The sequence below is a fragment of the Candoia aspera genome, chromosome 4 (genome assembly GCF_035149785.1).
Source record: "Candoia aspera isolate rCanAsp1 chromosome 4, rCanAsp1.hap2, whole genome shotgun sequence".
NCBI classification, from domain to species: Eukaryota; Metazoa; Chordata; class Lepidosauria; order Squamata; family Boidae; genus Candoia; species Candoia aspera.
Genome location: NC_086156.1, coordinates 91,278,354 through 91,289,760, shown reverse-complemented (window position 1 = coordinate 91,289,760; position 11,407 = coordinate 91,278,354). Strand labels below are relative to the sequence as shown.

At 38.0% G+C, this 11,407-nt stretch overlaps 2 protein-coding genes across 2 annotated transcripts; both read left to right on the top strand.

The window, feature by feature from the left end:
• The first annotated feature begins 1,612 nt into the window (after window positions 1-1,612).
• LOC134496612 (olfactory receptor 14A16-like) lies at window positions 1,613-2,572 on the top strand. Its single transcript, XM_063302327.1, has one exon. It carries the CDS (start codon window positions 1,613-1,615, stop codon window positions 2,570-2,572), a length of 960 nt encoding a protein of 319 aa, XP_063158397.1.
• A 7,519-nt stretch (window positions 2,573-10,091) lies between these two features.
• LOC134496611 (olfactory receptor 14A16-like) lies at window positions 10,092-11,033 on the top strand. The gene has a single exon (XM_063302326.1). The coding sequence runs from the start codon at window positions 10,092-10,094 to the stop codon at window positions 11,031-11,033; it is 942 nt and encodes a 313-aa protein (XP_063158396.1).
• Window positions 11,034-11,407: the final 374 nt, after the last annotated feature.

Sequence of the window (11,407 nt, the reverse complement as noted above, 5' to 3'; positions counted from 1 at the left end):
TACCTTTTTAAACTTTCTAGTAGTCTGGTTTTGTGAATATACCGGTTTAGCCAAGGATTTTTACTCATCCAGTGTATTATAGAAACATTTTCCATTAAAAAGTATCAGCATCCTGCCTCATGTCATATCATAATATGAAAAAAATGCTTTAAGAATTTTCCATATGACATGACTACTCATTCTTAAAATATACACATTATCCAAATAGACTAAGGTACAAATGAAATGAAATGAAATGAAATGAAATGAAATGAAATGAAATGAACAAAACAAAACAAAACAAAACAAAACAAAACAAAACAAAACAAAACAAAACAAAACAAAAGGTAATGATTTTAAATCCTTCAGGAGTAGGACATGAGAGCAGGACTTGTCCATCTAATCAAAGCCCTACGCTTTGTCTACGTATGCTGCAAGCACTACCTTGACTTTTATGAGTCCCCTGTGAGTGTCCCTGGTTTGACTTTTGGTGACAACATGATGCATACAGGTAGTTTCCTTCAAGAAATCCACAACGTGTTGTGTGCCAGTTGTGCCCTTTCCTACATTGGGAAGCTCTGCTCACAGTCACTCATGCCCTAGTCACCTCCAGCTTGGACTACTGTAACACACTCTACATGGGCTGTCCTCAAAGAGTATTTGGAACCTTCAGTTGGTGCAGAATGGAATGGCACAGGCAGTTATGTGTGCCCCTAGAAGAGCACATATTATCTGCTTCACAAGCTGCATTGGCTGCCAGTCTGCCTCCGGGTCCAATTCAATGTCCTAGTTTTGACGTTAGAGACCTTCATGTCATGGAAGCAGGTTATCGGAAGGACTGCCTCTCCCCAATTACATCAGCCCATCCCATTAGATCTGGCAGAGAAGGCATGTTGTGGGTACCATCTGACAGGGTCTTGTCTTTAGTGAATGACAGGAGACGGGTCTTCTCTGCTGTGGCACTTGCCTTTTGGAAGATCCTTCCTGCCTGAAGTCAGGTTAGCTGCACCCTGCTATGCCTCTGGAAGTCCCCCAAGAACTGGTTATGTCACCAGGCCTGGGCGTCCAATGGAACTGCTTAATGGATTTGTAGCAACCAAGTACCAACTATTACTAGCAAGTGCTTAGCTTTTTTAAGATAACACATGATTGTTGGGGTGTTCCCTGGACTATTATTTAGAATTTCTTGTCAAACATTCCCATTTTTTTTTATTTTAAGCTATTTTCCAAGTCCCTACTACAGCTGTTCATGTGCAAGTAGTTAGCCAAGAAAACCAAAACCAAAAACAATTATGCATTTGTCACAGACTTTAGAAATTAGTCTGAAAGCAGTCTCAAAGTCCAGTATAGCACTTGCTGAATAGATTAAAGGCAGTATGAACAAGGCTCTAAGGACATTTTGCCACACCTACATGGATTTAGGGCTGTGGAAATAAACTAGGCTCCTGAGAAATGGGCCCTTGAGGATAATTACACAGATCCTATAGATCAACCTGTTTTTATCTAGTACTTTCACATCAAAATAAATTGTTTGAAGAGCATTCCACTCCATCGTGAATACTGCCAACTGGTACATTAGAAAAGGGTCAGAGGTTTGGCCTCCTATTCCGAGCTTTGAAGCCTACAAAGCAGAATGGAAAATAAGTCAAGAGTTAGGGAATTCCTTCTGCATGGATTCCCTGATACTGAGGAGCTCTGGTTAGTCCACATCATTGTTTTTTTCATAATATACTTGGTAGCCCTCATGGAAAATCTCATCATCATCACGGTCATTGTTTATAGCCATCAGCTCCATACACCAATGTATTTTTTCCTAGTCAATCTATCCTTGCAAGATCTTGGCTCCATCTCTGTCACAGTTCCAAAGTCTATGCTGAATTCCTTGATGAGCACTGAAACCATTTCTTACTCTGGATGCCTCTGCCAAGTTTTCTTCCTCGTTTTCTTCATGCTGTCTCATTTCTTTCTCCTTGGTGTAATGGCATATGATCGTTATGTAGCCATCTGCAATCCACTGCGTTATGAGACCGTATTGAACAAAAAAGCCTGCATCCAAATGGCAACCTGTGCATGGATGGGTGGCTTACTTTATTCAGTGCTCTATATGGGAAATTTAACCACAGTGGAGTTCTGTTCCAGGATCATCAATCAGTTCTTCTGTGAAATCCCTCAGTTGCTCAAGATCTCTTGCTTTCACTCTTATGTTGGAGAAAAACAGGCAATCATCTTCGGTTCTTGTTTAGCGTTTCTTTATTTTGCTCTAGTTATTTTCTCTTATGTTCAGATCTTCAGAGCAGTTTTGAGAATCCCATCCACCCAAGGAAAGCAAAAGGCTTTCTCTACCTGCTTACCCCATCTCATAGTCATTTGTCTGTTTCTGGTAAGTGGTAATTTTGCATACCTGAGACCCACATTCAGCTCCCCATCAACATCAGATATCCTGATTTCCATGTTTTACTGTGTGGTGCCTCCAGTCATGAATCCACTGATCTACAGCATGAGGAACAAGGAACTCAAAATGGCATTCTGGAAGCTGATCCTCAATATTTCTTCTAACACCTTACAGAAATTTTCTCAGTTATGTGTACTTTAATAAATGTTTTAAACCATTTGGCCATTTTGCAGTATGTTTCATCTTCAGTGGGTGAGTTGGCCATATACTGAACCATCTTTTCCTAAGCTTATTAATTGATAAATAAAAATGCTATTGATTCAGTGGGTTAGGCTTAGGCTTTCTCTGAGTTCAATTGATGCAACTACAATTCTTTTCTGTAGCTTTATTCATTCATTCATTCATTTATTTATTTATTTATGGCATTTGTATAGGCACTCATCTTAAAACAACTCTGAGCAGCTTACAACCAATAGCCTTAATCTAGTTGAAGACTATTATTGTCACTACAGTATTGTCACAGAGACTACTGTGAACTCTTTGTGATACACCATAAAGAAATACAAGTGAATGCTAACTGTGCTGTTAATTTAATACACATTTTCCTCTGAAAGAGAAATGAATCCATTCATTATTATTCACATTGCTTATATTCTATGGCAAACCTAGTAGAAATTATATTTCTGAAAATATATTTCAGTTTATGCTTGTTTCTATACATGCATTTTTTAAAATATAAATTTTGTACTGGCTTTTTATTGGCCTTTTTTTTTTTTTTGCATTCTTCTTAATTACATTTGTTTACCTAGTGATATTATTAGAGAAAAAACAAAAAGAAAAAAGAGATACATACAGAAAGCAAGGACCCAAGTTGTTTTCATGGACGCATAACCTTCTGTTTCTTTTGATGAAGCTTTCGGGGTATCTTAGTGTATGCAATGTATTGAATAGCAGAACTGTAAAGAAAAGAATTAGACAGAAAAAGGGGAGAATTATGAAGACTAGAACTAGAAAAAATATGAGAGAGGAAATGAAAATTGCTGAGAAATGCTCTGTTATGCTGTAAACTTTTGAGAGGGAGGAGGGAATGAAATGTTTTACCTATAGCAGCCCTTTTCATGTCTCCCTGAAATTGCAGTACTGAGTTTTATTTTGTGGCAAGGAATATATGAAAGTTAGTCCTATTGTGGATGTAATGAAGTTTTTTTTCAAAAAATAATCACCAAAATTCCCATATTTCCCCAAGTGCCCGGGTTTATGTTTTGGTGAAGGGGGGTGGAGGTGGGGGGAGGATGATAATTCCAGTTCAGACACAAATAATATATCCCCAGAACTTTGCATCATCACACTATCCAGTATCCAGTATTGTGACTTGCTTACCACAATTCTGAATATTAAACATCAACATTGCCTATTGGTACTTTGAAAGATAGTGGATCATCATCATCATCATCATCATCATCCACTTTGGAGTAGAATAGTGCATCTATATATCCTCCTTAATAGTTGGATGGGTAAAATCTACCTTAACTATTCATATAACCTTCATCATCTGTGTCACTGACTTGCCTAAATTGAATTGTCATACAGTCATAGTGAACTCTTCTCATTTTTTATAAGCTTAGTATGAAATATTCCTTCCTTCCTTCCTTCCTTCCTTCCTTCCTTCCTTCCTTCCTTCCTTCCTTCCTTCCTTCCTTCCTTCCTTCCTTTTTTAAACAATTGAAGACCTTCTGTCTCTTCCATCTCTGTATTTCTCTATCTCTCTATTTCTCTATCATCTCTCTATCATAAGCTGCCCTACAAATTAGAAGTATAGGACAGAAATACAATTAGTGATGTTACTACTACTATAAAACTAATAATCATAAAAAATAACACTTCTATAAACTGTGGCAAGACATTCAATTTTACTTTATGCAAATAAACAATATTTTATCTGTACTATCCTGAAAGGAATATTAAATCAAATTTATTAATTCCACCCAAGTTTTACTACATGATGTACCACATTTGTATCTAACATACTGTGTTTAAAGCATTTTCATTCTACTGCACTGTTTATTACCTTTTTTATTGTAATGGTAGTATTTCAATGCTGCATATTGCCAGATGCTGTATGTGGAAGTAGATGATATTATACACAGTCTATTCATATTAATAATATTAATAAATAGGTAATAAAAAGCCTCACATTCTCTAACCTTTATAGAAAGGAAGGCTTTTCAGGATAGAAGGATTATGTCATATTCCTTGTTTCTTGGGGCTCCTTGGTTCTTGAAGAATTACCATCTTTGGTTGTGGATGGGGTTGCACTGCTACAGACAGACCTGGTGTGCAATCTGGGGGTTCTCCTTGACTCATGACTCCTGTCTGAGAAGCAGGTAGCTGTTGTGACCAGGAGGGCCTTTGCACAACAGCAAATTGTGTGCCACTTGTGCCCATTCCTGGACCAATGTTCCCTTCTCACAGTCACCCATGCCCTAGTCACTTCCTATTTTGACTATTTGAAATCTGCTGTACATGGGGCTGCCCTTAAGAGTGTCCGGAAGCTTGAGCTGGTTCAAAATGCGGTGGCCTGAAATTCTGCACAAGTCTATATTTGTGCATGTGTCACCTCTTTTGCGGGAGCTGCATTGGTTGCTGATTTGCCTCTGGGTCCAATTCAAGGTGCTGGTTATCACTTTCAAAGCTGTACATGGCTTGGGGCCTGGTTATTTGAAGGACTGTCTTTTCCCAGTCACATCTACTTAGCCCACCAGAGCGGGGAGGTGGGGTATGTTATGAGGGAAGTTCATCTAGTGGAACCAAAAAAAGGGGCCTTTTTCATGGTTGCTCCCTCCCTGTGGAACTTCATTTCCGCAGAGATTAGATTGGTCCCCACCTTGTTTTTTTTTTCTGAAAGACCCTAAAGAAGTGGTACTGTCAGTGTGCCTGGGGACCCCAGACTGAGATGGAGCTGATCATGTGGTTGATTTCATTTTGTTGTAGCCACTATGGGGGGCAGGGTAGAGGGTTGAGGGGATTTTATATTGTGGATTTTGATTCTGTAAGCTTCCCAAAGTCACTGTGTGTGAATTGGACAGCTGTGGAAAATAAAAAGTATGGTAACTACTCTGAATAATTTATTATTTCTTATCTGTTTAATGTGCAAGGGAGATACAATGTGTGGATGTCAGGCCCAGCCCAAGAGCAACATACAAGCAGGCCAGCCACAGTACAGTTCTTTATTTGCTTACACTAGAGAGACAGAATCTTTCCAGACTAGACCTGGGCTACTCTAATGTAAAGGATATACCCTGGATGATTCTAGGGAGTGGCTATTCTGACTCTCTTTCTCTTCACAGGGTCCACCTCCAGACTGTGTTGTCAATTGTCTGGCCCCCTCCCCTCCTTGGAAAGTGCTCCCCTACTGCTGACTTTTTTCTCAATAGGACATAGGAATCTAATATAGGAGCACCAAAACACATATTAGAATAGTAATTACAGAAAGACCTGTACCAAAATGGCTGCTACTTTATAGCAGACTTTATAATACTGTATCTGTGAGAGAAAATGGTAAGAAAAGTGGATTACTACTGAAGACACATAAAGATAATGGATCATGTCTGTCTGTCTGTCTGTCTATCAGTGACAGAACACACATTGGTTTTAATTTTGAAGAGATTTGTGCCTCCCCAATTACATTAGCCCATCCCATTAGATCTAGCCTCCAGGACCTTCATTTGCTGATGTGGCATGACTCAAAATGAGAAGTAACAGCTACAAACATCCATTAATAATTGGGACATGAAATCTACGAAGTATGAATCAAGGAAAATTGGAAGTTATCAAGAATGAAATGGAACACCTAAAGATCGACATCTTAGGTATTAGTGAGCTGATGTGTACCGGCATTGGTCACTTTGATTCTGACAGTCATATGGTATACTATGCTAGGAATGAAAAATTGAAGAGCAACGGCATGGTATTAATCATTAAGAAGAATATTTCAAGATCAATTCTAAAGTACAACACCACCAGTGACAGACTAATATCTATACACCTACAAGGAAGACCATTTAATACTACTATTATTTAAATTTATGCACCAACCACAAATGCTGAAGATGAAGAAAGTGAAAACTTTTATGAAATTCTGCAATCTGAAATTGATTGAACATGCAATCAGGAATCTTTGTTAATTATTGGTGACTAGAACACAAAAGTTGGAAATAAAGAAGAAGGATCAGTAGTTGGAAAATATGGCATTGGTGACACAACATTGCTGGAGATCACATGATAGAATTCTGTAAGATCAATGATTTATTTATTTGCAATACTTTTTCCCAACAACACAGTCTATATACATGGACCTTGCCAGATGGATTACTCAGAAATCAAATTGATTACATTTGTGGAGGGAGACAATGGACAGCTCAATTCTATGAGTTAAGACAAAGCCAGGAGCTGACTGTGGGACAGATCATCAATTGCTCATGTGCAAGTTCAACCTGAAGCTGAAGAAAATTAAAGCAAGTCCAAGACTGCCAAAGTATAATCTATAAAACATCCCACCTGAATTTAGATATCACCTCAAAAATAGATTTGATGCACTAAACACTGAGGACCAATGACCAGAAGAGTTGTGGGAAGACATAAAGAACATAATATGCAAAGATCATTAAATATTATTAAAAAGGCAGGAAAGAAAGAAAAGATCCAAATGGATGTCAGATGAAACTCTGGAACTTGCTTTTAAATGCCAAATAGCTAAAGCTAATGGAAAAAAGAATGAAGTAAGAGCTAAATAGAAAATTTCAAAGGGCAGCTCAAAAAGATAAGGAAAAATATGATGACGAAATATGCAAAACCTAGAGTTAGAAAATCAAAGAAGAAGAACATGATCAGTATTTCTCAAGCTGAAAGAGCTGAAGAGAAAATTCAAGCCCCGAGTTGCTATCCTTAAAGATTCTATGGGTAATACATTAAATGACTGTGAGCCTTTTGATCGGAAGGTCTGACAGCGAGTAGTATTAAAAGAAGAGGGAAGGAATATACAGAATCACTGCTTAAAAAAAGAGTCGATGTTTAGCTATTTAAGGAGGAAGAATATGATCAAGAACCATTGGTACTGAAGGAATAAGTTCAAGCGGCACTGAAGGCATTGGCAAAAAAAGGTCCAGGAACTGATAGATTACCAATTCAAATATTTCAACAGTCAGGTGCAGCAGTCGAAGCACTTACTCTTCTACGTCAAGAAGTTTGGAAGACAACGACCTGGCCAACTGACTGGAAGAGATCCGTATCCATACCCATTCCAAAGAAAGGAGATCAAACAGAATGTGGAAATCGTCAAACAATTTCATTAATTTCGCATGCTAGCAAAATTTTGCTGAAAATAATTCAACAACATTTGCAGCCTTACGTCGACAGAGAACTACCAAAGTCCAAGCTGGATTCAGAAGAGGATGCAGTACAAGAGATATCATTGCTGATGTCAGATGGATCTTGGCTGAATGTAAAGAATACCAGAAAGATGTTTACCTCTGTTCCATTGATTAAACAAAGGTGTTTGACTGTGGACCATAACAAGTTATGACTAATATTACAAAGAATGGGAATTCCAGAGCACTTCATTGTACTCATGCGGAACCTGTACACGGATCAAGAGGCAGCCATTAGAACAGAAAATGGCGATACTAAGTGGTTCAAAATTGGAAAAAGTATGCAGAAAGCTTGTATACTTTCACCCTACTTATTCAATGTGTATGCTGAACAAATAATTAGAGAAGCAGGAATGTACGAAGAAGAATGGGGTATTAGAATTGATGGAAGTCTCATTAATAGCCTGCAATATGCAGATGATACTTTGCTTGCTAGAAGTGAAGAAGACTTGAAGTACTTGCTGATGAAGATCAAAGATTGCAGTCAGCAATACGGACTACACCTGAATGTGAAGAAGACGAAGATTCTCACAAATGGACCGATAAACAATGTCACAATAAATGGAGAAGAAATTGAAGTCATCAACAATTTCAGTCTACTTGGATCAATGATCAATGCCAAGGGGAGTAGTAATCAAGAAATCAAATGACGTATTGCTCTGGGAAAATCTGCAATCAAAAACCTATCTAAAGTTTTCAGAAGTAAAGATGTCAGTTTTAGAACAAAGGTGAGTCTGACTCTTGCCATGGTCTTCTCAATTGCCACATACACCTGTGAAAGTTGGACATTAAAAAAGGAAGAAAGAAGAAGAATTGATGCATTTGAATTGTGGTGTTGGCAAAGATTATTGAAAACAGCACGGACTGCCAGAAGAACAAACAAATCAGTTTTAGAAGAAATACAACCAGAATGTTCCCTAGAGGTGAAGATAACTAGGCTTAGACTCTCATACTTTGGGTACATTGTCCAAAAAGTCTGATCGCTTGAAAAGGACATCTTGTTTGGTAAACTAGAGGGCCAGCGGAAAAGAGGAAGACCTTCAGTGCAATGGATTGATCCAATTACCGCAACAGTGGATGCAAACATCGGAACAGTCAGGCATATGGCACAGGGCCGAACAACATTTCATTCTGTTATATATAGGGTCACCATGAGTCACAAACAACTCAACAGCAATTAACAACAACAACAGGAGGTGGGCATTCTCTGCTGGGGAGCTCTCCTGATGGAACAGTCTCCCCCCTGAAGTCAGGTTAGCTCCATCCCTGCTATGGCTCTGAAAGTCCCACTAGAGCTAGTTATGTCACCAGGCCTGGGGGTCCCAGGGAACTGTAGAAATTCTTAGCTGGCTCCAGTATGGTTGATATATTTTTCTCTCTCCATTTTAATTATGTTTATAATATTTTAATTTTTAATAATTACTTGTTATATTTTTATAATGATTGATTTTTTGTATTTGTTATTTTTTTTATATTGTTGTATGCCAAGATTTGCTTTTTATGAAATGGGTGGCCATATCAATGTGATAAATAAATAAATATTTTTTTTAAGCAAGTGTCCTTCTATTGCCACATTCTTCCTCCTCCTCCTCCTCCACTTCCTCCTCTTCCTCCCCCCTGTCCTCCTCCTCCTCTACAGCTTTGGTATACCCTGGTGGTACTTAATCCAAGCATAAACTGTTACAAGTAAACAAATACAGATAATAAAATAAACAAACATTTTGAATAACTAATGGACTTGTACCAACCAAGTACTAAGCATATTTAGCAAGTGCTTAGCTCTTTTAAGATAACACAAGATTGATGGGGTGTTACCTGTACTATTATTTGGAATTTCTTGTCAAACATTCCCATTTTTTAAATCAAAGCTATATGCCCAGTCCCTACTACAGCTTTTCATGTGCAAGTAGTTAGTCAAGAAAACCAAAACCAAAAACAATTATGCATTTGTCACAAAGACTTTAGAAATTATCTTGTGTGCCAATTAAAGCATTCTGAAAGTCTAGCATAGTACTTGCTGTATAGATTAAAGGCGGTATGAACAAGGCTCTAAACACGTTTTCCCACACCTACATGGACTTAGAGCTGCGGATATTAAATAGGCTCCTGAGAAATGGGCCCTTGAGAATAATTACAAACATCCTGTAGATAAACCTCTCTTTTATCTAGCACTCTCAAATCAAAGGAAATTGTTTGAACATCATTCCATCCCATGGTGAACACTGCCACAGGTATATGAGAAAAGGGTCAGAGGTTTGGCCTCCTATACCAAGCTCTGAAGTCTACAAAGCAGAATGGAAAATAAGTCAAGAGTAAGTGAATTCCTTCTGCATGGATTCCCTGATACTGAGGAGCTACGGATGGTCCACATCATTGTTTTTTTCATAATATATTTGGTAGCCCTCATGGAAAATCTCATCATCATCACAGTCATTGTTTATAGCCATCAGCTCCATTCACCCATGTATTTTTTCCTAGTCAATCTATCCTTGCAAGATCTTGGCTCCATCTCTGTCACAGTTCCAAAGTCCATGCTGAATTCCTTGATGAGCACTGATGTCGTTTCTTACACTGGATGCCTCTGCCAAGTTTACTTCCTTGTTTTCTTCATGATGTCCCATTTCTTTCTCCTTGGTATCATGGCATATGATCGTTATGTAGCCATCTGCAATCCATTGCATTATGAGACTGTACTGAACAAAAAAGCCTGCATCCAAATGGCAACCAGTGCATGGATGGGTGGCTTGTTTTATTCAATGCTATATACGGGAAATTTATTCAGTTTGGAGTTCTGTTCCAGAATCATCAATCAGTTCTTCTGTGAAATCCCTCAGTTGCTCAAGATCTCTTGCTCTGACTCTCATGTTGCAGAAGAACAGGTACTCATCTTTGGTACTTCTTTAGCTTTTCTCTATTTCGCTCTAATTTCTTTTTCTTACGTTCAAATCTTCAGAGCAGTTTTGAGAATCCCATCCACCCAAGGGAAGCAAAAGGCCTTCTCTACTTGTTTACCCCATCTCATAGTCATTTGTCTGTTTCTGGTAAGTGGTAATTTTGCATACCTGAGACCCACATCCAGCTCCCCATCAACATCAGATATCTTGATTTCCATGTTTTACTGTGTGGTGCCTCCAGTCATGAATCCACTGATCTACAGCATGAGGAACAAGGAACTCAAAATGGCACTCAGGAAGCTGATCCTCAATATATATTTTACTACCTTATGGAAATCCTAAAACAAAGCTTGGTGGCTTACAACCAATACCTTAATCTAGTTAAAGATTTTTATTGTCACAGACCAGCATCCAGTGCTAAATCTTTGTGGTACAATATAAAGAAATACAGCTGAATGCTATCTGAGTTGTTAAATTTTATACACCTTTTCCTCTGAAAGAGAAATGAAACCATTAATATTATTAATATTACTTATATTTTATGGCAAACCTAGTAGAAACATATAGAAAATATATTTCATGTTATGATTCTTTCTATATATGCATTTCTTTAAATATAAATTTTATACTGGCTTTCTCGTTGGAATTTTTTTTTCAGGAACTATGCATTTTTAATGATTCATTCACCTGAAATAAATTTGTATGCCTGTCTAGAG

What these genes read in the sequence shown, in the direction of transcription:
- LOC134496612 (XM_063302327.1), top strand. Translation starts at nt 1,613, where the DNA reads ATGGAAAATAAGTCAAGAGTTAGGGAATTCCTTCTGCATGGATTCCCT.
- LOC134496611 (XM_063302326.1), top strand. Translation starts at nt 10,092, where the DNA reads ATGGAAAATAAGTCAAGAGTAAGTGAATTCCTTCTGCATGGATTCCCT.